We start from the raw sequence: 25372 nt of genomic DNA, 5'->3' as shown, positions 1-25372 counted from the left end.
TATTAGCGGTAACAACCGAAAAACTTGTGTCTAGGGGTTGAAAGAAAACATTGATACATTTGTCTAGGCCGGGATTATGCTTTGGATTTGGCGAGCACCCTTGAAGAGAACTCAGAAAGCTGTCGAGAATTCGTGTTGCACGACAACCACTGAACCAGTCGTGACTTGAGTGTGTTATAAGGTAGAGCTGCAGGCAACGAAATCCAAAATATCACGACATTTTGCGGTGCTTAAGGACGGTAATATAGAAGGTATATTGGGTTGAACCATACTTGGCATAGTTTAGCGAGCAGCGCGGCGTATTTGGCACTTTGAGTCGTATTTTCTCAATCCAGGAGTTTCCAGTGTAGGAGGTTGGTGTAGCATCTCCGGAATATTCCTCGTGAGATACCCCCGAGCGAATTAGTACCTCCATTGAAAACGGAGTTAGGTACGTCGAAGATTCTATCCGTAGGATGAATATCTAAGTGTTTACTTAACGACATTACTTCCTTCCAATTGCATTCGTACTCAGAGTCTCGCCTTTTCTTTCAAAATGCTTCCAATGAGCATCTCGACCTCCGTCGCGCATCCGTAGCTTGACTGATAACCATAGCCACCGTGCCCATAGTTGTGCACAACCCACACATTCGCAATCTTCTCCTTCTCGACTCTTAGCCCATCCTTCCGCATCGGCCTCAGACCAACACCATGACGAATGACGCTCAAAGCTTCAATGCCCTTACCCTTGGTTAACTGGGGACAGAGGTCTACACACCGCTTCATGATCCGCAGTGCAAGGTTGGGGTCGGGCTGTGACTCCCAATTGCCCTTCTGCAGGCAGCCTCCAAGGATGGTGCCACCGCCTGCTATGTCTTAGCAGGTGCGGCCGAGGGGAGGGGGTCAACAGGGGGTCAACGAGGGGTTAAATACCAACGGCGCGCTGCATGATATACGTCGCCTCGTCCGAGCCGTCGTCGGTCCCGGATATCGTGGTCATCACTCCGGGTTCATTCCTTACTGTCACGATCTGGCCGCGGCCGGGGAAGACGGTGGGATCTTCTACGCCGCCTAGCTTGCCAGCTGAGAGACCAGTGCAATTGATGACAACGTCAGCTGGTTTTCCTGTGTGGTGGAGCGAGGCAGCTTCAGCTACGTGCGATACGATGCCACGGTTGAGCATAACGCCGGCCTTGACGCATTGCCCAACTAGCCAAGGGAGGTAGACGGCCGTGTTGATACACAAGGAGGTGAAGGCTGTTGCGGAGTCGATGCCTGGAGAGAGCTCCGAGGCAGGGAGGATACGGAACTGTGAGATTGGTGAGTAATTGGAGGAGGCTTGGATACTTAGGCAGTGACTATAGTGACAATATTGCTGCGTATATCAATGTGGGGTTGATAATGGGGAGCTGCTGCCTGAGAGGCGCTATATCAAAAAGCACAAGACGCATTCGGAATACAAATACAGCCACGCACGTTTGGTAAAATATCCTTAAACCACGCATCTTTATTACACAGTTCATTCAACCATTCGCCGGTATCTGAATGCGCATCTTTTTCACGCTTGTAGATGATGGTGTCCTGATAATGAATCCCCGCCTCGACGACCTCGTCGCAGATGCGATGCAACTCGGGCCAAGTGTCACGCTCGAAGCGCTGCAAGTTGGTTCCGGGCACTCCGACAGGCAAATAATTCGCGCCGGCCCAGGGCGAAGCGTATTCGATGTCATAGTCGCCCGGCATATGCTTAGCGACGACGGTGACTTTGAAGTTCGCATGTTTGGACAGCACAAGGGCGGTTGTGAGGCCCACCACGCCAGCGCTGCGAGGCTTTATATTTAGAATGAGAGATGCAAAGCAAACTGGTGAGGAGGGCTGAGCGCATAAATGCTTGCTGCTTACCCGAGCACTGTTATGTTTGCTTCAGCCATTTCTTTTGGGATTATTAATTGGGTTTTAATTGTTTAAAAGTTCAGGATGCTGGAATTTGAAATGATCTGGGCAGATGGCATGGTCAGCTGAGATGGCTCCTGAGGAACCCTAGTGATGGCTGAGACTCCTGGGATGTGCAGAAACGGAATAATCGCACAGGACTGCGCGAGGAGGCGATGGGGTGGTTTATTTACCAAGTCACGCTGGGAATGCACGGCAAGACTTCAGCTCTCGTGCCTGTGTATTTTACCACGCGCAGCAGAAGGCACCCGTCTTATATTAAGAGTCATATCCCCTGGTCATTCGGGATATCCGTTAGAGAACTCGCGGGGACGGGAGTCCGTTTTGGGACAACTCGTTTCTCAAGGTTTGCTGGAGTTCAAACAGAAAGCTGTCGCGAGGCTTCGGTATCTACGCAATCTACGCAATTTTGACATAACAAATCGAAAGAGCTAGAGTTGCCATTTGAATCAATAGTACTAGCAGAAATAGGGGTAATATCGAGATAAAATTTTCTCTCTGCACGAAAGCTATTTTTGCAGAAAGCTCCGTGAAAGGCGGAGGAAGCGCTGATGTGTCGTTTTTTTCGAGCGGATTCGGTAAGTATCTCGCTTAATCAGCGCATGAAACGGGGATAGTCCTGTATTTCGCCAGGCTCACCTTCTGCTTGGTGAAGCGTCATTAACCCACGGTTCAGAACAACAGCTATTGTTCGTCGCCTGATGGTGAAGAGCCAGCCTCCTCGATTTATATCAAACCTCTCTTCCTCCCCTTCTCTCATGCAGGCCTCTTCTTTCTGTACAAACTCTCCCCAAAATTCCTCGTCACCAACCTTACACCCAACATGCGTTCCGAATCCGAGTTCCCCCTGCTCTCCGCACTGGGTCTCTACGCCAGCGAGATTCGTGGTGATGGTAAGGCCCTATCCACTCTAATGGCGACTGTCTGCTAATATGTACGACTTGCACAGGCAACTGCCTCTTCAATGCTTTATCTGACCAGCTGTACGGACATCAAAAGGAACACCACGAAATCCGTGCCAAGGTGATCGCGTACATGCGAGAACACGCTTCATATTACAAGCAATTCATCGACGTCCACCCTGGCGGTGGCACACGCCGAAATCCAAAACGCAAGAATGCCGGGGCCTTCTCAACACCTGTCAGCTATTCTTCACCTACTGCCGAAGAGATTGACCGGATTTTCGAGAGCCATCTTGAGAGCATGGCCAAAGGTGGTACTTACGGCGATAATATGGAGATCACCGCCTTTAGTTCGGCATTTGAAGTTGATGTGAAGATATATCAACGAGATTTCGCATACATGGTGACCGGCAATGGGGGTGAGAGCAGCAATCGGGCAGTTGCTCACATTGCATATCATGTAAGTGGAAGCCTTAGGCTGACGTACCAGTGAATCCCAGTTTCATTGCACACATGCTGATTTTTGCTGTTACTGCAGACGTGGGAGCATTACTCGTCTATCCGCAACCTCGACGGGCCCCACTCCGGTCTCCCAAATGTCCGGGTCAAATCCCTCAGCCCAGCAGAAGAACAGCGTCAGCAGGAACAGCTGACTCGCACTCCATACACTCAGGATTGGATGCTTGACGTCGTGTCAAAGTCACTCCCATTCCTTGCCGATAAGCCTACGATACGAAAAGCTCTCGAAGAGTCAAAAGGCAACATTGACGCTGCTGTCTCTAAGCTTCTTGATCGTGAGAGCTCTCAGTCTGCTCCAGAAAGCTCAAGCGTTGAGCGAGATCCCGATAGCGATAACGAAGCTATATATGGTCCAAACAAGCGTCGTGATCGTCGGCTGAGTCGCGCTTCTAAAGATGCCATCAAGAAAAATGAGCAGCGTCGCCGCGAGATCATATCTAAACTTGCTGTGCAAAACGATTCTCAGGAGTCTCTTACCGACGCTGATACTCAGTCACCTGCTCCACCACAACTAGAACCTACTCAGGTCATTGAAACCCCTGACACTGACGAAGAGTGGCAACCCAACCCAATCAAGGGCGAAGACCCTGTCCCTGGAACCGACTCACCCCAAAAGATCCCTACTCGGGTCAAAATCAATTTCAATCAGACTCCACCAGAAGTAGTTGCTCGCAAGACCAAGCAACGTCAGTCAGGCCCTCAGCATCGTAAGGGTCCTACTGCACGTGAGAAAAAGGACATGAAGAAGCAAGCTCAGAAAGCAGCACGCAAAGAACGGGCTCTTGCTGAGTCGAAGGGCAAAGTCAGTGGAGAGAACAGCAAAGACCTCCCAATCCTCACTAAGTCTAAGAAACCATCCCCTGGTCTTGATGCTGGCTTCAGAATCCTCTACATCTGAGGTGACTGGCAGCTCTCATATCTCGCGGATCTCTGCTTTTCTCTCATATAGTCACGAGATCAACGGCCGATCGTCTTCGTAATTCACGCATCTCACCCCCGGATCGATATACCCACACAAGCGCCTGCCGGGAGGCCTCCTGGATTTCACATTTCTCTTTCACGGTATCATATCAGTATACAACAGCATTGTCATGATCATTAGCAAGCGTAGCATTGTGGTTGGCGTTTGTATGCATGATACACTTTTCATCTCTGCCGAAAACACGACTCAGGTTGGCAGTATTTCACGTTTCATCTCTTGAACTAGCATAGGCATATTTGGAAATTCCATGACGGCGCTGAAGGGCTCGGGCCGTCATTGGTTTTCCTTATTGTCATGGCGGACTTGGACTTTGCAGCGACCAAATATGGCGGGGCGTGTTTGGCGTTATTGGCACCATTGGACTGGTAGATTGGCGGATTGACATGAGTGGTGGCCACTATGGCGGTTTGGACAAATGGGTACCTCTTCTAAGGCAACGGGCCTTGCCTTACTTCTGTCACAGATACCATACAGGGTAGAGGCGACTAATGTACTGTCTCATGTTCGCACCTGCTTAACCTTTTTCTACATTGGTTTTGGATTTTGTGAATACCCCTGAACTTGCGGAAAGGACACGAATTATTTTCTCCCCCTCGCTTCTAGCTTCGGCTGTCCGTGCGTGAATCTTCCCAAAACAGACGCCCGGCTCCTCATCGGCAACATTCGGCACCCCTGTTGCGGTCTTGTTAAATAGGACAACCACGATGATCGTGATTTTCTGGCTCTGCTTTGCATAGACCGTACGCGCATACATAGTTACTTTCTAGAATCTCCTGTAACCGATGAAGGTACTTCTAAGGCGTTTGAAGAAATACAGTCTGCACAGCCAATGGTAAGGCCAACAAACAAACAAGCTCATATACAATTGAATCTATCCATCTTTTACCAAAATCTCTCAAATTATCACACTCATGCCTCATAACAAAAATACATGAATCAGCCTATCTGCTTGCCACCACCACACAACCCAGCTCTACCCCCTGGCCGGCGCCGTCCTAACCTTGACACTCCCATCCTGCATCCCAAAATAAACCGCGACAGGCCTCTGCCCGCCCAACTTTCCCGCCGTACTCCTCCCCTCCCCGCGCAACCTCTCCGCCTGGACCCCATCCAACCCACAAAACAGCCCAACCTCCAACACCCCGGTGATCAGGCCGATCTCGCGGCTCAGCCGCTCGACCTCCCAGCTCCCGCCAGTGCCATCGCCGGCGGCCGCGCCGGCGGCGACGTCGGCGGTGGTGAGGAGGGCGGGGAAGGGCGCGTCGACGATGAAGAAGTCCTGGTCAGTTTTTAAGGGGCCGGCTTTTGGCAGCAGGTTTTCGCGCACGCGGGGGTTGGCGCTGCCGAGTTGGCGCAGGGAGTGGATGACGGTGTGCGCGGAGATTGGGGCGACTTCGATGGGGATGGAGGGCCAGTTTGTTAGGAGGCGGGGTTGGTCTTTGCGGTAGTCTAGGAGGAGGGGGGTGGGTTAGCTTAGGTAGAGAGAGAGCAGGTAAGGGAGAGGGAGTAGCGAGGGATAGGCAGGTGTGAGAGGGTTGCAGAGTTGCAGAGGGGGTGTATGGGTGATTATATGGGCTGGACAGACGCACCCGCGACGCAGACGAACTTCCGTGCGCGCTCCGCAACCAGCTTCTCCTGGAACAGGCAGGCGCCGCCGCCCTTGATGCAGTTGAGGTCCTCGTCAACCTCGTCGGCGCCGTCAAACGCCACGTCCAGCACCGCGTCCTCGGGCAGCGAGTCGAACGCGATGGGCGTCAGCCCAGCTTTCACAATCACCTGCCGCGACTGATACCCCGTCGGCACGAAGCGGATGTTCGGGTTCGTGCTGCGCTCTTTGATCGCCTCGACCACGTAGACGATGGTTGTGCCAGACCCGATGCCGATGTAGGTCGCTGACGGGTCGAAGTGGTCCTCCACGGCGCGGGTGGCGGCTTTGCGCTTGGCTTCTTCGATGCTGTGGTCGGCCATTGTCGAAGCGGTTGAGAGGGCGGAGCGGCGCTGGGAGGGAGGTTGTGGGAGGAGTTGCGGGGCATGCAATTGAGGTCGGTGATGATAGAGGTGTCGGTGGAGGAGGGTAGGAGGAGGGAGAGCTTTGGGACTGGATGGCTGGTAGTGGGTGGTATAACTGAGCGGGCGCGGTGAAGTTTTCTGAATCAGCGTTGGGAATGCTTTGCAATTTACCCGCATGAACGTCGGGAGAGGTTGGGGTGATGTTGGGCTGGAGATGCTGGGGAGCTCTGCTGCTCTGGACAAAATATTTAAAAGGCTTCAATGGGTTAAAGGTCGACATAGGCAACTTCTATGATTGCTATACGTCAATTCCAGATTACTTCATGTGCTTCCGTATGCGGCCGTTGTTGTTTGTTAGGTCAGGATGACTTCAAGCCCGCGGTGAATCACGGCTGTTCACCCCCGCTTCGCTCTTTGGCGTCGAGGAGGGCCGAGTCGCAAGGGTACTTCACCGCCCGGCAGTATTTTTGGCGGTGCCTGAATTCGCGATGACAACCGCCTCTCTGTTCTGCCTCGAATATAACCTCGTTTCTTGTACAAGTGCTCGAGGAACTGTATGGAATTTTCGTCATGACTGGCATTACGCCTCCGCCTCTCCATGGGCCTACGTCTAAGGAAAAGAAGTAGGTTTTTCAAGGTTAATGTGTAGCTGGAGCTTCGTTGTGGATAAACTTGTGCTGATATACTGTAGATATGACCGACAACTTAGACTCTGGGCGGCCAGTGGCCAAGCTGCTTTAGAAGAGTCTCATATTCTGCTCATCAATTCTGGACCCGGGGTTGTAGGAGTTGAAACCTTGAAGAACCTCGTACTGCCAGGTCTGCCCTTTAGTTCCGGTCTCAGCATGCNGAGCTAAATATTTACAGGAATCGGCCAGTTTACTATCTTAGACTCGGCCATAGTTACGGAAGCCGATCTAGGAGTCAACTTCTTTCTGGAAGAGGAGCATCTGGGTGGCTTTCGAGCAGAACATAGCTGCAACCTGCTGAAAGAGCTTAATCCAGACGTCCAAGGCAGCTATATTACCGAGGTACAGCTCAGATATTGAAGATTTGCACAGACTAGAATTTCTCTAACCGCTTTTCTAGCCTGTCGAGTCTTTCCTCTCCAAGCCTGACGCACTGAAACCATACACATTGATCCTCGTATCAGCACCAATCAATCCCCAACTCGTCTCCAAACTTGCAACAAATGCCGTAACCTCCGAAATACCAACCTTCTACATTCACTGCATAGGCTTTTACAGCCACTTTTCTGTCCACCTCCCATTCGCTTTCCCTATTGTCGACACGCATCCTGATCCAGTAACTACCACCGACCTCCGTCTTCTCACATCATGGCCTACACTATCACGGTTTGCGGAACAGAAAACAAAGGGACTGGAGGAAATGACCCACCACGACCATGGACATGTTCCGTATGTTTTGTTGCTGTTATACTACCTCGAAGAGTGGAAGAAAACACACAATGGCCAGGTTCCGCAGACCTACAAAGAGAAGATCGCATTCAGGGAGGTGGTAACGAAAGGTGCGAGGACAGATAGCCCAGAAGGTGCGGAAGAGAATTACGATGAGGCGGTGGCGGCGGTATTAAAGTCGCTGAACCCAGCCTCGGCGAGCAGTGCTGTGAGAGAAGTCTTTAGGGCGGAGGAGTGCAAGTCCTTGACTCCGGAAAGCGCGGGTTTCTGGATAATAGCGCATGCTATCTCGATTTTCTATACGAAACATTCCGAACTCCCTCTTCCCGGCTCTGTGCCCGACATGAAAGCTCGGTCTGCAGATTACATCCAGCTTCAGAATGTGTACAAGTCCAGAGCGCGGCAGGATCTTGCGGAAGTACTTGCTACCGTCCGTTCTTTAGAGAAGCAGTTTGGGCGCACAGTAGCAATTGATGAAAAGGAAGTTGAGGCGTTCTGTAAGAATGCTGCTCATATTAAACTCGTGCGAGGACGACCATTCCATGTCGTGCTGCCTGGAGAGAGAATTAGATGGGGTGATAGAGCCAAGTTTGCTGGTATGTATTGCAGGATTGCACTGTAGCGATTGGAGTAAGGCTAACAGTTACCCTATAGCTCAATCTCTAACAAACCCAGACTCTCTTATCCTTCTTTACATTGCCTTTTTAGCCACTGATGCTTTCACTGCCACCCATCCTGCGGATGATCTTGGTGGCGCGGCAAACGCCCCTGGTGAAGCTGATACGGAGACAGACGCGGAGAAAGTTACAGGCATTGCCCTTAAGATTATCGACGATCTAATAAGTGAAGCGGGTACATTTGTTGAAGATCCGGAGTATTCAGAAGTCAAGTCGAAAGCTGGGGAATATGTGCAGGAGATGTAAGCTCTTTCTAGCAATTCCTCTCATTACCTTCCGTTCTAGTTCCTCATGCTAATGATCGACCAAAACAGCGTTCGAGCCGGCGGCGCCGAGCTCCACAATATCGCTGCTCTTACGGGCGGTCTAGTGGCACAAGAGGTTATTAAAGCTGTCACGAAACAGTACATCCCAGTTGACAACACATGCATCTTTGATGGTGTGACGAGTAAGAGCTCTGTGTTGCGGTTTTAGGCTACTATAGTTGAGTAAAGCCGATTCTATAAGCTAGCGCGGTATAGATGCAGGTTCGTATGGCATTGCACAGTGTCCCGGGAGGAATGATTGAGTAGTGGGTGGAGATCATTGAACGGATGCATAGATGTAGAGCGCCGAGGCCGCACAAAATAGTGTGAACGGTTAGATAAAGAGGTTGTATACCTTACTGCATGGAGCTTTGGCTTGATGAATCAAGCCTATGGGAATTTTCAAGAGTTTCCCAACAAGCATCAGCCACAGTGAGTATTATAATAATCCATTCGAGTTATCCTCAGATCAAACACGATTTAAGTGATTGGTCCCTTTCGCGCCAAGCTTTTCCGCCTCTCCAACACGCCTAAATTCCCGTGCACGCGTGATCGCGAACCTCAGCTGGAGCCTCCAGCCATCCAGCCCGAATTTCCCACTCCAAAACTTCCCAATCGCACACACCATGGACAACAACTGCGGCAGCTTCGACATCCCCGACTCGACCGACTGGCTGCACACACCGCTGGCCTCCTTCGAGCCCCTCGAGGCCGCGCTGCGCTGCCAGGTCTGCAAGGACTTCTACGACACGCCGATGCTGACGACGTGCTCGCACACCTTCTGCTCACTGTGCATCCGCCGCTGCTTCGCGGCCGACGGCAAGTGTCCGACGTGCCGCGCCAGTGACCAGGCCAACAAGCTGCGCCGGAATTGGGTCGTGCAGGAGATTGTGGATGCGTTCCAGGCGGCGCGGGCGGCGGCGCTAAAGCTGGCCCGGGAGGCGGCGGAGGCCGAGGCGGGGCAGAGGACGGGCGGGAAAAAGAGGAAGCTGGATGAGGCGGATTTGGAGGATCGGGAGCCTGAGAGTGGGGGCAGGGCGAGAAGAACGAGGAGTCGGGGGAGGAGAGTGGACGAGGCGTCTTCGCCGCCTGAGCTGGTCGATCTGGAGGAGGGGGGCGAGGATGCGGAATATTGGCCGGATGATGGGCTGGTGAAGTGTCCGATCTGCAGTAGGCGGATGAAGGAGGAGGCGGTCTATTCGCATCTAGACCAGTGCGATGGGGAAACGAAGCCGACGAGTAGGCGGAGCACAAGATCGAGGTCCGTATACCGCTGAGGAAGTTATATTCGTTGCTCTCCGCGTTCTGATAAGCCGCTAGGTCCATCGCTCCAGCTCGAAACCTTCAGCGACCTGCTACGAAGGAGACATCGCTGGCGCCTGCCCGTATCCCCCAGCTGAACTATTCGTTGCTCAAGGAAAACGCCCTCCGGAAGAAGCTCCAGGATCTCGGCATACCGTCCTGGGGCTCTCGCCAGCTCCTTACGCGCCGCCATGTCGAATGGGTCAATCTCTGGAACTCGAACTGCGACTCCGCGCGGCCGCTGTCGAAGCGGGAACTGCTGAAAGAGCTAGAAACTTGGGAGCGAAGCCAGGGTGGAAGTGCGCCCAACACGGCTGCCGCAGTCATGAAAAAGGACTTTGACGGCCAGGGTTGGGCGAGCAGTAACAAGGACCAGTTCGATGCGTTCATGAAAAAGGACTTTGACGGCCAGGGTTGGGCGAGCAGTAACAAGGACCAGTTCGATGCGTTCATGAAAAAGGACTTTGACGGCCAGGGTTGGGCGAGCAGTAACAAGGACCAGTTCGATGCGCTTATTGCTAACGCGAGGCGGAAACGAGGGACGCCGGTGGAGAAAAATGAGAAAGATGGGCTTCGGGATGAGACGGTGAAGATGCTGCCGAAATCCGTAGAGTTGATTGAGCTGAGCCCTGGGTCAAACCAGCAAGCTGATGTTCCCCGACCGTACGAGAGCAATGAGGATGCCTTGTCAATTATTAGGGAAAATGTGGGCCAGGCGAATCGGGATGGATTTGCGCCACGATCGCTGAACCAAGCGTCAGAGCCTACTTCGCAGAAAAATGGAGATAGTGCGATTACGGATAGAGAATCATTGCCGGATGCGCCAGAGGAAGATGGCATTCCAGTCAACTTTAAGTCGCCGACACAGAGCCAGACTTCACAAGGGCCTCCATCGTCGTCTTTGTCGAAATACCCGTTTTCTTCGCCGACGAGGAAGCTGCCGATGTTTCAAGTACCTGAGGACCCAGTTGTGGATATGGATAGTGGGACTGCGGTACAGTAGGATGCTGTTAAAATCTATGTATTGTTACCCCTTCAGTTGGTCCTCCGAACGTATTGAACGTGATGTTTTGCTATGGTGGTATCATGCTTTTTATATCAGTTCGAAGACACTCGATTGACAGAGCTCGGTGTGGCCAACAGGCAGCACTTAGTGAGCGATAGATCACTGCCGCTGACTGACTGTTAATCAAGTCGCTCGCTGAACCCTACGCTGGATATATATACATTGACCGCATCGCTGTCAGCGCGCTTATCCCAATTGGGTAAATTATATAGACGCGGTAGAATCATAGAGTTAAACTTTAGATTTTAGCAGTACCTTAGTATATACAAATATTGACATTACCTAATCTTAAATCTATCCTAATTAACGTTATATAATATTTGAAACCGTTAGATTTAGCTAGCGCGCCACGGAGGCTTTAAAGGAGACATTTTACTAGGACTACTACCTAAACCTAATTCTACTCTATATATATTAACTAAGCAACTAAGTTAACAATACATACCCTTTCTTCCCCTTTTTTTACCTTCTTTACGCAACGTCTTAACTTTATTACGCAGTTTTTATATATAGCTTAATAGAATCTACTTCGCTATATATTATCGCCGCTTGTACTTATTCCGTAATATAGCCTTTATATAACGCCGCTTAGAGAATATTACTATACTATCTACCTTATATATTAATATTAGCGCCCTTACTAAGGAGCAACTTAATAATCTTGTTATAGTCTCCATACGACGCTGCTTAGAGCGCGTTGCCATAGTCTCTACCTTGTGTATTAATATTGGCGCCCTTACTAAGGAGTAGCTTGACGATCTTGTTGTGGCCTCCATATGACGCCGCCCGAAGCGCATTGCCGTAGTCTCCACCTTGCGCGTTGATGTCAGCGCCCTTACTAAGGAGTAACTCAATGACCTTGTCATGGCCTCCATACGACGCTGCCTGGAGCGCGTTGCTGTACCATCCGCCTTGCACGTTGACGTCGGCGCCCTTTCTGAGGAGTAGCTTAACGATCTTGTCGTGACCTCTATATGACGCCGCCTGGAGCGCGCCGCCGTACCCTCCACCTTGCGCGTTGATGTCGGCGCCCTTGCTGAGAAGTAGCTCAACGATCTTGTCGTAGCCCTCACACGACGCCGCCTGGAGCGCGCTACTGTACGACCCACCTTGTGCGTTGACGTCGGCGCCCTTGCTGAGGAGTAGCTCAACGATCTTGTCGTAGCCTCTATACGACGCTGCCTGGAGCGCGTTGCCGTACCACCCACCTTGCGCGTTGACGTCGGCGCCCTTGCTGAAGAGTAGCTCGATGATCTTGCCGTGGCCTCTATATGACGCCGCCTGGAGCGCATTACGGTACGGCCCACCTTGCGCGCTGACGTCGGCGCCTTTGCTGAGGAGTAGCCCGGCGATCCTGTCGTGGCCTCCATGCAACGCTGCCTGGAGCGCGTTGCCGTAGTCTCCACCTTGCGCGTTGATGTCGGCGCCCTTGCCAAAGAGTAGCTCGATGATCTTGTCGTGGCCTCTATATGACGCCGCCTGGAGCGCGTTACCGTACCGCCCACCTTGCGCGTTGACGTCGGCGCCCTTGCTGAGGAGTAGCTCGACGGTCTTATCGTGGCCTCCATGCAACGCCGCCTGGAGCGCGTTGCCGTAGTCTCCACCTTGCGCGTTGATGTCGGCGCCCTTGCCGAGGAGTAACTCAATGATCATATCATGGCCTCCTTCCGATGCATGATGTATAGCTGCTACACCATCGTTGTCTCTTTCGTTAACATCACAACCTTGCTCTAATAGCCGACCGACGGCGTCTAATAACCCAGTAGAAGATGCATGATGCAAGGCATTTTCAGGGGGAGTGGAACCTGCCCAACGAGTCCGGATTGAGGATATCTCGTAGAGTCGAGTTGCATATATGATTCCACCTGCGGACAAAGGGAACGAGCCCGGATTTTTGTACGTATAACCCCCGAATAGCCTAAAATGCACACGCATTTTTCTGAGTTGAAAAATCGAACTTAAGAATGCACTGTCTCGCGAAAGGACATCATCAACCAGGGGCAGGATATTGTCAGGAGCTCCGCATTCAAAAAGATGATAGTCAAAGAATTGAGCTGCGTAGCCAGCAAATGGGTACTTATAATGGACCTCGAGTAGCTTGGATGGCGCGGTTTGAAGGTATCTTAGGCAAATTCGGGAAAGCTGTTGATGTGCGGATGCAGGATTCGCGATCGAGTCCCAGGTGCCTCCATATATGGATCCGCGAAGGCCATCTGTAAAGAACTCTTGCACTGAGAAGTGTATCGGGCGGATCGTTCCGAGCCGATCATAATTAGCTTCCTCGAGCAGACCGCAGCAAGCATCGAGAATCACCTCGACCGGGTAGTCTCTTGCGTCCCGCTCGCTTTTATCTCCAGCTGTTGCAAGTGCTGCCTGTAATGTTCGAGCTTCCAATGGTTCTTTGGCGTATATGACACACATCAAACTGTTTATCGCAAGATCTCTCATGTAAGGGATCTGACATTCGATACGATGGACTAATCGGTCGTAGGTGTCGTCCAGGCCATTTGGTAGCTTTTCCAGTGCATCTTCAATCTGCTGGTCGTTTTTCGTCCGACTACTCCAACAAAGACTTTCCAGTTGCAGATTGACCCAGAGGAACCTATTTCATAATAAGAATAAAGGGATCTATACCGTATGCAGAACCTATAAACTTACATTCCATCTGCCTTGCTTACCAACGTATCGATGATTTTTCCTTGTAGCTTGTCGCTAGTTAAATAGAGCCTCTTCCCATTCCAACCTCCAGGGAGCTTTGCTTTTGCAACCTCATCGCGAACGTAGAGCGCGATGTCTGCTGCAACATTCTTTGCTTCGATCTGGACTGTGGAAGTTTTGCCCTCGAAGGCTTCGACAATGTCTGCCTCCCTTCTACTCGTGATAAAGATTTTAGCGCATTGCAGTTCTGCGACGACTTTGTCAATGAAGCCAATGATACGATGCCTTTCGTGCTCGGGACACTCATCAAGAGCGTCAAGTACAATAAAAACTTCCCTGAAGGGTTTGGCAAGAGAGACGAATGAATCCGGATTACTTGCAGTCAAGTTGCTGTGGGAATCGTGCCTCAACCTTAAGAGCTCACTAGGGATACAGTCCTTCTTCTGACACAGCTGTTTAATTAGAGCCCCTACAACAATGCTGGAGTCGCCTAACTCGGGCTCGCGGTAGTTGTAGTAAGCAAAAGATATACCGACGTTATCATGCAGGGCGAATTCTGTAGTGATGTGTTCCAAGACGTTTGAGCTTCAGAAAATATTAGAAAGTGGAACTTGACGGATTTGCCGTATGGGGACATACGCAAGAACGGACTTGCCTGCACCAGCTACGCCTAAATTGAGCTAATTCTGTACGCGGAGCCCGTGGATAAAACTCACGTTTGCCATAGCACCAAAGAAGGGATGATTGCTGACTATTCAACCACCCTTCAAACTCCGTCCTTTGGAGTAACCAGGCCCCTGTGCCTCCGTGTTTCTTTGCGTATATGTCATCGTGGACTTTCTCAAAGTCGACTTTGGAAATCCAGTCAAGGAATTCTGATCTTTCTTTCCCTGTGTTGAAATTAGCGTAATGGCTCCACTTCTGAGACACTTCACCCGGACCCCATCTTCTTCTACAATTTCTCGTTGAGGGATGAGAAGTCCTTACACCCACTATGGCATCCCGTGCTTAAATAACATGCCTCACTATAAGTAACTTACTTTTATCTGCTTCTCGCGAGAAATTTAACAACGATGCTTGGGCAGAGTGTTGCAGCACGCCTAGGTGATGATCTAATTTCGCTTTCATTGAACCGAACTCTGACTCAAATGGCACCCATTGGTGGCGGAAGAATACCCTAAACGACGTCAATTTCCGTCGGTGCCCATGAGCATTCATAAAAATTGTATAGGCCTTCCTGCAGAACTCAATCAAATCGCCATAGACCATCGCAACCATTTCCTGCAGCGATTCTATGTCATGAGAGGCCGTTGCATAATCTGCGAGAGGTGCGAGATAATCCTCAAACTCGCAAATCATATCAGTCAATTTTTTGAAGAAACACACAAAATTTATGGCGATGTCGAGAACAACACGCACGGCTCCGACAACGATACACGAAGTCTCAGGATTCGACTGTATACCGATGGCGACCCCTCCCATGAACCGATTGAGGAGTTCCAGGAACTTAGCGATACGTTCGGCTTGAGGGCGAAAAGGGGAGCTGTGCTGATGCTGCTCATCAAGGCTTCGAGCTATTGCTAGCAGGTTGTTTTCGTCCATCGTCTTCGCAGCCACTCGGAAGGCCTCCTTTTCATTATCTGGAATCTTGTCAAGCTGCCTTTGTATTGCCAGTGCAAGGGCTCGGTTTCTCAGCACTGCCGTTGTCGTAGTAGGTGCCTGCGAGGGCGGCGATGCAGAGGATGCGGCCGTTGGGGTCTTAGGCCGCGATTTGGGTTGAGCATGCCGCGTGCCTCGCTGCAGCCGAAATACCGTGGAGAGCAAATCAAGTTTGGGCATCTTTGACGAGATTTCGAGTTCCCAAAGAAATAGTGCCGGAGAGTGTCACCTAACGACCGTAGTACTAAGTTTGTACAGGTCCTTAAAAGCGAAGGATGCTATCCCTTCGTGTGGCAAGTTTTTCATGGACTTTTCGTATATGCACGCCTCAGAAGCCAATCTAGAGGCTCCATACCGTATAGAGCTTGGTATTGAAGCCTCTAATCAGTGCGGTTGCTCGGCAGTAAGGGCGCTGGCGCCTCATTGACGCTTGGATATCGAATAGCAGCTGGTTGAACCGTTTAACCACTTATAGCACTTAATACGCCTTATTTAACGTATATAGCACGTCCTCCCTTTTAACCTTAAGCTAGTCCTTTACTAGCTTATTATTATTAATATTAAGAACACGTATAAGCGGATAGGTAGTAGTAATTTAAGGGAGGACTCTAATAGAGGATTTTCCTAACGTAGTCGGTAAGCAAGTGGGCCATGCAAGCATCCGGGCCACCGCAAAACCCCACCAAAAAAAACCAAAAATCGGTCTTTAATATCTTAACAACGGCTTAATAATAAATTATAAAATTTTATAATTAGACTCTTATACTTACTTTAAGACCTCTATTAGAGTTTTGGAGTAATTACTTAAGCCATTATTAATATATTAAGATTTAGCTCTTAAATCTAAGCCAAATTATTATATCTTAAGAACCACTTATTAAATTACTTTAAAACTTTAATATAGGTCTTAAGGTAAGTATAAGAGTCTAATTATATAATTTTATAATTTATTATTAAGCCGTTGTTAAGATATTAAAGACCAATTTTTGGTTTTTTTGGTGGCCCACTTGCTTACCGACTACGTTATATAATTAGTAGCTGATTAATAGAGGGTGGGTGGGAACCTATAGTTATAACGTTATATATTACGGCTTTGACGATGGCTCTGGAAGAGTCCTCCACATGCGTTTTCCTGCTTACATAAGCAGACTCCTTTGGTTCGGTCTCCGCAGCAACTACTTCGGTATCTGTAGATATAGGCATATATTAAGGCCTATATTCCTCGTAGTTAGATTCCATAGCTTCATTCATTCATTCCAATATCATTTAGTTCATCAGGCTTTTTGCCTAACTTCCTTAAAATATATATATAGGTGTTTTTAGTAGTGGCCTTCTACGGCATTTTATCGGCATCGCAATATTGACGCGTTTTGGTAAGGCTCGCTAATAAAATTACGCTAGCTAGGGTGCCTGTAGCATGCNAACCCAGGCAGGAGCGCCCAAAGCGCCCAATACGAAAAGTCCGTTCTGCCACACAAAAGGTATCGGAGGTCCGGGTTATGGCTTGGCATAACCTCGGGTTACGCACGACCCCCCAAGGTCCTCGACATATCGTCCAAATATTACCCCCCCCTTGGGTGGTGGCCCCTACTTTTCGGACGCGTTTTTGAGGCCGAGGTTAGTACTAGGTTAGTATAGAGGGCCCTAGAGAGTTTCTGGGGAAATTAGACTAAAAGGTAGTAGAAAAACTAAGTAAAAAGACTATAATTGTTCGGCACTGGCAGAAAATGGCAGAACTTGGTTGGCAGAACTTAGCAGAGCTTTGCAGTCCTCCGTACTGGCAAGGTGCTACAGATTGCCGCATATTGCGGTCACGTGACGCGAAGATCTTATAAAACATCGAGCGGCGCTACTCTTCTTCTCCTTTCCTTTCTCTAGCTTTAGATCCTCGTTTATAGACAATCCAATCGTATAGGCTTGCGCGTCCCTCTTACTGTGCTTGTGCCTTAATTGACTGAGTCGCTAACAATAATAGTTATTTTTTTTCTCTATTAAAAGTAGAAAAAAACTACTAGAAAAAAGAACTTATTAGGCTTTTATTGGCAAAAAAGCCAGAAAAGGCTATTTTCCTTTTACTAAGGAAAATCTAACTAAAGGAGATATAGAAAAGTACCTACACCCCTATTTTATTAGACTTTTGCTTTATTAAAAGAAAACCCTAAGAAAAGTCTATTTTTTAGCTTTAGTGTTCCTATCTATTGGTTATACAAGGTGATATCACGTAGCTACGGTTCGTAGATAGTATGATGATGATTATTCTGTCTTGATGTAGAAAGCAAAGGATCGTAAGGATCGCAGTGCCTAAGTAGGGGGCTGATAAGTCACCATAAGGGTGACTAATCAGAGACAATATAACGTGTTTTATCACTTATCCGCCAAAATCAGTTATCCGCCAGCCCCAAAAACCACCAAAAATTGGAAGAACTGCACCTTGATATCTTAACAACGGCTTAATAATAAATTCTGAAATTTCATAATTAGCCTTTTATGCCTACGTTAAGACACTTAATAAAATTCTAGCGTAATAAGCCTGGCCGTTATTAAGATATTAGGTTTTGGCCCCCAATTTTAAGCTAAATTGCGATATCTCTAGAGCTACTTAATAGATTACTTTTTAAATTTAATAGAAGGTTTAAAATAGGTATAAAAGGCTAATTATAAAGTTTCAGAATTTATTATTAAGCCGTTATTGAGATATCAAGATGCAGTTTTTCCAATTTTTGGTGGTTTTTGAGGCTGGCGGATGACTGATTTTGGCGGATGAGTGATAAAACACGTTAACCTCTATCTTTACCTCAGCGAGCTCAGACGTGAATTTGATTGGAGCGGATGTTCCTTCGGCCCGTCAGCAAGCTGACTAACATCCACCAAAATCACGTCTGAGAGCCTTTGGCGAGTTTTGTTAAAAGCGTAAGCAAAAATCTTAGTTTTAGCAACTTTATAAGGGGATTTCCTCCACGANATAATAAAATAANNTNNTTTAAAANTCGTCAANANNTTTTTANGGGGCTACTTTATATATTANNTGCCTTTAAATTANATTATCCCCTCCCAAATNTAAGATTAATTTCGTTAAAGTTGAAATTCCCGTTGTTAAAAGCGTAAGCACNTTTATATANNGGCCTATATAGGCCCANATAAAGGTATANAAAGCCTAAANTCTCACTAATCTATAGANCTAGATCTCCNGAGTAATTTGATATAATTTTTACCTTAAGAGACGTTGTAGGGATCTTAATCAATTTCGTTGAAAATTGTGAGTTTTCCTATATAAAAAACGCTTGTGCTTCCATACAAATCTCGCCAAAGTCCCTCAGACTAAGAAATCGATCAAATATCCGAAGGAGATTAGCGCGCCAGCGCAATCGATTTCCTAGTATGAGTCTACTGAGGTAACCTCTATCTATACATTCCGACACTAGCAGTTCTTTCTTTATGCTTGTGGCGCTGCAGAAAGGCGGCAAAGTGTTAGTTTAGCTATAGGTAGAAGCAGCAAAAGTCTGTTCGGGTAGTAATACGGTACCAGCGGCGGTAGTAATAGTGGTTAGGCATAGAGCTTGTCTATCAGTCGGTCGGTTAATCGTAGGCGTATAGGCACGATCGTTTGGTCGGTAGATCGCAGGTATATTAGCGCAATCAGTATCGTAATAGTAGGCATAGCGGCGCTATCAGTTTGTCGATGGTATATAGTAGTACAGTGCCAGCGTAGGGTCGGTTCCGTAGGTAGATTGGCACAGAGTCTTGTTATAGGGTTGGTTTACAGGCGTATCGGCGCGACAGTTGTCAGATTTAGGTAGCAGTACAGTGCGAGCGTTAGGTGGTTCTATAATAAGTTCATTTATTTAACCTACCCCTTTATTATATCGTCCGCAGGGTGCTTAATTGCGGCTAAAGTTTCGGTTATAGTTTCAGCCTTAATTTTAATTGTGGTAGTAGCAATCCGTATAGAAGGTAGTATATACTCTTTAACTAGGGTATTCCTTCTCCTATATAACGGTTAAAGACTATAAAGGAATTCCCTAGTAAGCTATAAACAACTTATTATCTATATAGATCTCTATAATTATAGCCACCTCCTTACTATATCTAGGTCTTTGCCTAGGTCCTTACTCTACACTATGCATGGCCGGTTTAGGTGGTGTATATATATATAGCTGCTGCGGTTGCTGTGGAGGTTCTTATAGTGGTTCTTATGGAGATTATTACGGAGATTACTGCGGAGGTTCTTGCGGTGGTTCTTACGGAAATTATTGCGGAGATTACTGCGGAGGTTGCTGTAGAGGTTCTTGTTAAGCTTGCTGCTAATAGGTTAGGATATCGTTTATAGATCTAGCTTATTATGCTAGTTGTTTAGGTACGATAGGGGTTAAAGGAAACGTCTTGGCGCTTAAGTAGAACAGAGCTTAAGGCATAGGTTAAGATACGGTAGCTTAAGGAACTTGAGGTGTTTAATAGCCTAAGGTTGTCTATGGTGGTTGCGGAGATTTTTATGGTGGAAGCAATAGATACAGAACGTAAGAACTTATACGTAGTTAGTGCTTAATCTCTTATGTAGTCTATTTATGCTCTTCTTTTACGTTAAGGACTTACTAAATATTGTCTCTAATAGTACCCCCGTTTATAGATATAAACACTCTATTCTCCTATAGGAAGTCTTAAAAATCCTAAATAATATTAACATTGCTAAGTGCCTAGGTGTTAGCGGTCCATCCTATAAAATCTTCCCTAAAATATTCCTATAGCTGTAAATCGGCGTAGTATCTACTTTAGTAGAATATAATATAGTGTAGGAGAAAGCTATTAACTTGTTTTGCGGTATAAGTTATTATATTAATAGTAAATTTGTCCTAATCTTTATTGATAAGTTTCGCGTACGCAGCTACCCCTAGTAGTAAGGAGTCTTTTTAGTTATTTAGAGTAGCCATATTTTCGGAGAAAGGGAAGTATTATTAGTGTAGGGATTGTCGTTTGGTACGCGTTTGTGGTTTAGTACGTATTTGTGGTTTGGTACGCGTTTGTGACGTATATTTGCGATTATCCCTTGCAACGTTAGGGTCCTTAGAGTAGGTGGTCCGTGCGGGAACACTGTTTTCAAATCAACGCTTATTAGTTACACCACCACCATGCCTTCTAATCGTGCTAGAATTAATACACACCTTGTTTAGAAGACTTAATGCGATGTCCCCCCAAATAAGACTGCAAAACAGCTTCTCCTAAGCCCTACCGTTGCCCAAATTCGAACCTCTCCAATTGGGACCACTATATTTCTGAGCACGGGTACCGAATTCAGCTAATCTAATTGGTTAATTCTTATCGATAACCTAAGGACCTATTTTGACATTGCAAGGGATAGGGCTTAGGACTAGTTCTGGCCTTAAATTGCGAAGACTTAATATGCGGAACGTTGATCCCCTAATGTAAATTTTGACTTGAGTTTATAAGTAATAAGCTAATTAATTTTAGAGCTTTATTATATAGACTTTAATTAATATATATAGAGATAAGGTTTTCCAGGGGGAGACCCCCTGGGACCCCCCTATATAGAGCTTTTGCTTAATTTAAAAGTGGTAGTAAGAGTAAGGCGCCTTAGTTACTGCTAGGTAAGGATCTACTATAGTAACTAAGGCGCCCTACTTAAGCTAGGCTTAAGGATTATATTAGTTACGAATTTAGTATATATTTAAACTATAGAGCTTTAATATAAAGCCCTCTACGTAGGATCTAATATAGTAGATTATAATTCCAATTTAAAGCTTTATATACTAAATATTTTTAATGCCTAATAACTAAATCGCCGCATAGCTGAAATTAAAGTAAGTCTACTACCCTAACTCGATTAAATACGCGTGTAGGAAGAGATATAACTGTATACAGAGACGTCTAATATAATTAAGTAACTACGTTATTGCCTACCTAGTTCAGACGTACGATAACGCGATGGCTCGGTGATAATGTAATAGCTTGGCGCCGAGTAATGGGAGGGGGGAGGAGGGGGAGGAGATTGGGGGTGGCTCGGCCACTATAAGAAGGTCGTGATATTAGTGTGGTGTTGAACTTTAAAAATCGTGTCCTGGGAGCTTAATTGACGACCCCTATATAAAACGTTAATAATGTTTAATTATAGAGCTTTAAACCGGCAGATCTCCTAGGAATACCTATTATAAGTAGCTCCGAGTGCAAAATCTAGAATATTTAGTAGTGGTGTAAGTATAGGATGGGGGTATATATTTATATTCCCAAACGTTATCACGTGACGCAATTTTTGGGTGACGAAAACCGCCGTTAATATTGCTCGACTAACACCTACCGGAGGTTCCTCTGTCCTTCCTATCTCCTCTCTTACCCGTCTCCTCATCAGATGCTATCTATATCGCCACGTCGACTAATAGATCCCTTAGTGGAGACTGGGGAGGGGTATTAGAGCGCCCCTAGCTCTTATAAGGAAGAAGAAAGAAGAAGAGAGGAAGGTGTAGAGGAGGGAGTATTTATAGACGGGAGGAGGCCTGCGAGTATAGGAGATTAGGCAGCTATAATATAGCTAGTGACGTTGCTTGACTAACACATACTGGAGGCTCCTCCGTCCTTTCTGTCCTCTCTCGCCTGTCTTATCGTCCGATACTGTCTATATTGCTACGTTAACCAATAAATCCCTTAGTGGGGACTAGGGAGGGGTATTAGAGCACCTCTAGCTCTTATAAGGAAGAAGAAAGGAGAAGAGAGGAAGGTATAAAGGAGGGAGTATTTATAGACGGGAGGAGGCCCTGCGAGTACGCGATTTGGTAAGTACTAATAGTATAAGATTCTTATATAAGATAGGCTTGATTGCTTACTAAAATATGGGGTGTCTCTGTTATTATAGTGGCTACTACAGTAGTAGAGACGCCTTAAATATTTAATGTAACCGACTACTGAGGCTGTCGATAAGTGAAAGGTAGGCTACCGATGTGGTGCGAACGATGTAGTTGTTGATATTATTTATAGCCTGTTTTTGCTTTTAGTGTACGCGTAAATCGTCCTTGTATTTGGCGTAAAGCTGGTTATAGGCAGTAAGCTGGTTTGGGTCTAGCTTTGCTATTAATGTAGCTGTGGGTAGTATATCCCTTGGTGTAGGCCAACTTAGTAGTTCTGGCTTTAGAAGATCGTCTTTCTTCTTAGATGGGTTAATATACTGCTATACCTCGTTAGTTTTAGCTATGTCTTAAATAATAAAGAACCATTAAATCCAATTAGATAGCTTATTAAGGATAAGGTTGATTTTTAATTTGGTAGAGGTTATCATTTTTAGAATTTGATAGGTCAGGAAGGGTCTAGGTTAGGGTTTAGCTAGCGTCTTAGTAAAACCTTATTTGGACGTTCCGAACTTTTAATTTAATTTGTTAGTTTATTTGTTAGTTGGGTACGTTTATTAACTTAGGTTAATCGTCCGTTTGTTTAATAGGTAAAGAAACTTAAGACACTATAAAGGTGGTAGAAGTAGTGACTTCTTAAATAAGGTAGTAGATTAATTGCTTAGTAAGTAGTTGGTTACATTTAACGATTTAGACTTCGCATCACTAAAATCCAAAATTTTGTTACGGGGAGCGCGATTAATGACCCCTACTAATAGCTCTAACTACGTCTAATTTTTAATTTATAAATCGGCAGATCTATAGGCAACAGTTATTGCAAGTAGCTCTAGGTGCGGTATATATAAAATCTTAACTATAGTGTAGAGAAGTTGTGGCTGCTAATATACGGTCCTAAGTAGTATGTATTTTTGGAGGTTACGTAACTCCTTATATAAGCGACATTTCCGCCCTTTAAAAAAAAAATTGAAAAATTCCAAAAATTGATTAACGCTATAGACAGTAGTAATATTGATCCGGCAATACTGCCAATTCTCTCTGTATACTATTGTATGTATATCTAACAGCTCTAGAAGCGGTAAAAAGGTAGGACGGATAGGGGGGTTAAAATTTAGAAAATTGGATTTCGCGGTTAAGCTGTTTAAAAGTTAGGAAGCTAAGATAAATGCCGTATTCTTTGCTTACCTCCGAGCTAGTATATGATTTCCTAATTAGGAAAAGTCGTTTATAAGTAGTTGCTGCTGCCTCCATATAAAATCTTCTTATTATACCTCTTTGGTCTTACTTGTAGATGACTAAAATCGTTCTATATTAAACCCACGTTTAAATATAAGCCCTAAAAGCTTCTTAACTCGTGAGATTGCTATATAGGTTAGCCCGGCTATCTTATCCTTTTCCTTAATATCTAGAACTACCTAGTTAAGTGTTAGGCCCTGGCTTTTATATACGGTAAGAGCAAAAGCTAAAGTGACTGGAAATTGACGCCGTAAGCAAGAGCCTTTTATACCCTCCTACTTATAAAGTATGGAAAATATAGGGACGACTTTCTTACTATCCTGCTGAGTGAATAGGGCAGGTCCGCTGTACCCATCTATTGTAATTAGTAGTGACTAAGGCTGATCCTTTTTAATATCCGCGTGTCCCTTCTATACGATATCTTTAACTATACCAGTAGTACCGTTTACTAAGCCTAGTTTAACCCAGATATTTTATATTAGTATTATTTTCGTGCTAATATATAGGGCTAGATTATCTATAGTATTGCACTAATTAGGAGTAACTTTCTGCGTACCTATACTAGTGTTAACTAACCTAATAGCCACTACTGGCTGTAAAAGGTCGCGAAGCTAAGTAGTGTTATACTTACCTATAGCAGCGCGTGTGCTATATAGCCGAATTGCGTTGTTAAAGCCCGCAACTTTATTGGTGGATAGGCCCTGCTTATACCTAGTTAAAAGAAGCTTCTAGGTCAAATCACTTATAGAATCACTACGTAGCTCCGTAAAGGCGGTCCTAAATACAGAGCTCTTAGCGTCATCACTGCCCTGCCGCATAACTTGATTCAAGACAGTAGTTCGGTCAATTGCCTTATAGGCTCCTTTTCCGTAGCTGGCGAGCTCTGACGGCCTAGCGGGTAGATTACTATATAAGGCCGCCTGATTTACAGGGGGAAGCTGATGGAAATCGCCTACTAGCAAGATATTTAAGCCTTTAAAGTAGTTGTTGTTACGCGCAGGGTAGATCTAACAAAGGCGGCAATTAATCCAGGCTAGATATACTTGCCCAATTATAGATTTCTTGTTAAGGACGAGATAGTAAATATCCTTAAAAGCTTGCTATAGAGGTATAAGACTGGTAGTAGGCAATTTCTTAAACGGGCAATTTACTGGCAACCTTAATAGATTATATATAGTTCTGCCGTTAATATTAAAAGCAGCTACCCTAGTAGGGGCCGCTTAAGCCAATAGTATTAGCTTACTATTAGCCCTTACTATATTACAGAGCGTAGTAGAAAGAATAGCAATAAGATGTGATTTGCCGGTTCCTGCCTCTCTATCAATATTAATCTATAGTAGGGAGGGACTAAGGCCTACTTAGATCTGCCTATAGTAATTAACTATAATATTATAGATATAACGCTGGCCTAGTTATAAAGAGGACGGAGTCACTGTTTAGAATAGGCGGCTTTATAGTAGAGGCTATAGCCATACTTCCTACTAATAAGTCCTCTTATTAAGCTGTGGGTATATACCCCAATACGTACTCCAGTCGTAGTTACAATTAAGCTCCCTATTACCAAGCCTATTAGGATCCTTAATTTTAACTCCGTCGGTATTTTAAATGCGGGCATATAGGGCCTTAAAGGACTAGTATAGCTTTAAGTTGTCTATAAAATCGCCCTTAAACTTATTAATATTATTAGCAGTTTCGCGACCTTTCTCTAGTTTTTAATTGCAGAAGTAGTTGGGTGGGTGCTAATAAGAGTTAACATAAGCCTAATAGGAAGCCATATAATTAGGGGCCCCGAATCCATTAGTATAAGTAGCCACTTCCTTATACTCCCTCTATAGATGATAAAGAATAAGCTTTATACGGC

At 46.3% G+C, this 25372-nt stretch overlaps 7 protein-coding genes across 7 annotated transcripts; 3 read left to right on the top strand and 4 right to left on the bottom strand.

Moving 5' to 3' along the window:
• Window positions 1-65: 65 nt before the first annotated feature.
• K441DRAFT_659808 (FAD dependent oxidoreductase) lies at window positions 66-2320 on the bottom strand. Its single transcript, XM_067648594.1, has 5 exons — window positions 2106-2320; window positions 1882-1976; window positions 1456-1801; window positions 913-1288; window positions 66-845 (listed from the first exon to the last, which is right to left on the bottom strand). Exons 2-5 carry the CDS (start codon window positions 1908-1910, stop codon window positions 511-513), a joined length of 1086 nt encoding a protein of 361 aa, XP_067504003.1. The 5' UTR covers window positions 1911-1976; window positions 2106-2320; the 3' UTR covers window positions 66-510.
• Window positions 2321-2598: 278 nt separating this feature from the next.
• Window positions 2599-4583, top strand: K441DRAFT_112047 (cysteine proteinase). Its single transcript, XM_067639968.1, has 3 exons — window positions 2599-2825; window positions 2882-3294; window positions 3373-4583. Exons 1-3 carry the CDS (start codon window positions 2756-2758, stop codon window positions 4249-4251), a joined length of 1362 nt encoding a protein of 453 aa, XP_067504002.1. The 5' UTR covers window positions 2599-2755; the 3' UTR covers window positions 4252-4583.
• A 496-nt stretch (window positions 4584-5079) lies between these two features.
• K441DRAFT_659806 (ribose 5-phosphate isomerase) lies at window positions 5080-6719 on the bottom strand. Its single transcript, XM_067648593.1, has 2 exons — window positions 5925-6719; window positions 5080-5784 (listed from the first exon to the last, which is right to left on the bottom strand). The coding sequence occupies exons 1-2, from the start codon at window positions 6301-6303 to the stop codon at window positions 5309-5311; spliced, it is 855 nt and encodes a 284-aa protein (XP_067504001.1). The 5' UTR covers window positions 6304-6719; the 3' UTR covers window positions 5080-5308.
• A 196-nt stretch (window positions 6720-6915) lies between these two features.
• K441DRAFT_561073 (uncharacterized protein) lies at window positions 6916-8914 on the top strand (the record flags this gene model as incomplete). Its single annotated transcript, XM_067643519.1, has 6 exons — window positions 6916-6968; window positions 7037-7164; window positions 7213-7376; window positions 7435-8359; window positions 8418-8682; window positions 8755-8914. The coding sequence occupies 6 exons, from the start codon at window positions 6916-6918 to the stop codon at window positions 8912-8914; spliced, it is 1695 nt and encodes a 564-aa protein (XP_067504000.1).
• Window positions 8915-9371: 457 nt separating this feature from the next.
• K441DRAFT_610968 (DNA repair protein rad18) lies at window positions 9372-11050 on the top strand (the record flags this gene model as incomplete). The annotated part of the gene is made up of 3 exons (XM_067645556.1): window positions 9372-10006; window positions 10066-10422; window positions 10537-11050. 3 exons carry the CDS (start codon window positions 9372-9374, stop codon window positions 11048-11050), a joined length of 1506 nt encoding a protein of 501 aa, XP_067503999.1.
• Window positions 11051-11656: 606 nt separating this feature from the next.
• K441DRAFT_610957 (ankyrin) lies at window positions 11657-12178 on the bottom strand (the record flags this gene model as incomplete). The annotated part of the gene is made up of 1 exon (XM_067645555.1): window positions 11657-12178. A coding segment is annotated over one exon (378 nt), but the record flags the coding sequence as incomplete, so codon positions are not given.
• Window positions 12179-12622: 444 nt separating this feature from the next.
• Window positions 12623-15253, bottom strand: K441DRAFT_636242 (uncharacterized protein; the record flags this gene model as incomplete). The annotated part of the gene is made up of 5 exons (XM_067646468.1): window positions 12623-13715; window positions 13772-14356; window positions 14411-14435; window positions 14488-14684; window positions 14808-15253. Coding segments are annotated over 5 exons (2346 nt in total), but the record flags the coding sequence as incomplete, so codon positions are not given.
• Between the last annotated feature and the right edge of the window lie 10119 nt (window positions 15254-25372).

Source organism: Cenococcum geophilum (genome assembly GCF_001692895.1).
Source record: "Cenococcum geophilum 1.58 unplaced genomic scaffold K441scaffold_21, whole genome shotgun sequence".
Classification (NCBI taxonomy): domain Eukaryota; kingdom Fungi; phylum Ascomycota; class Dothideomycetes; order Gloniales; family Gloniaceae; genus Cenococcum; species Cenococcum geophilum.
The sequence above is the reverse complement of the archived record's forward strand: the minus strand, read 5'-3'. Positions and strand labels throughout refer to the sequence as shown.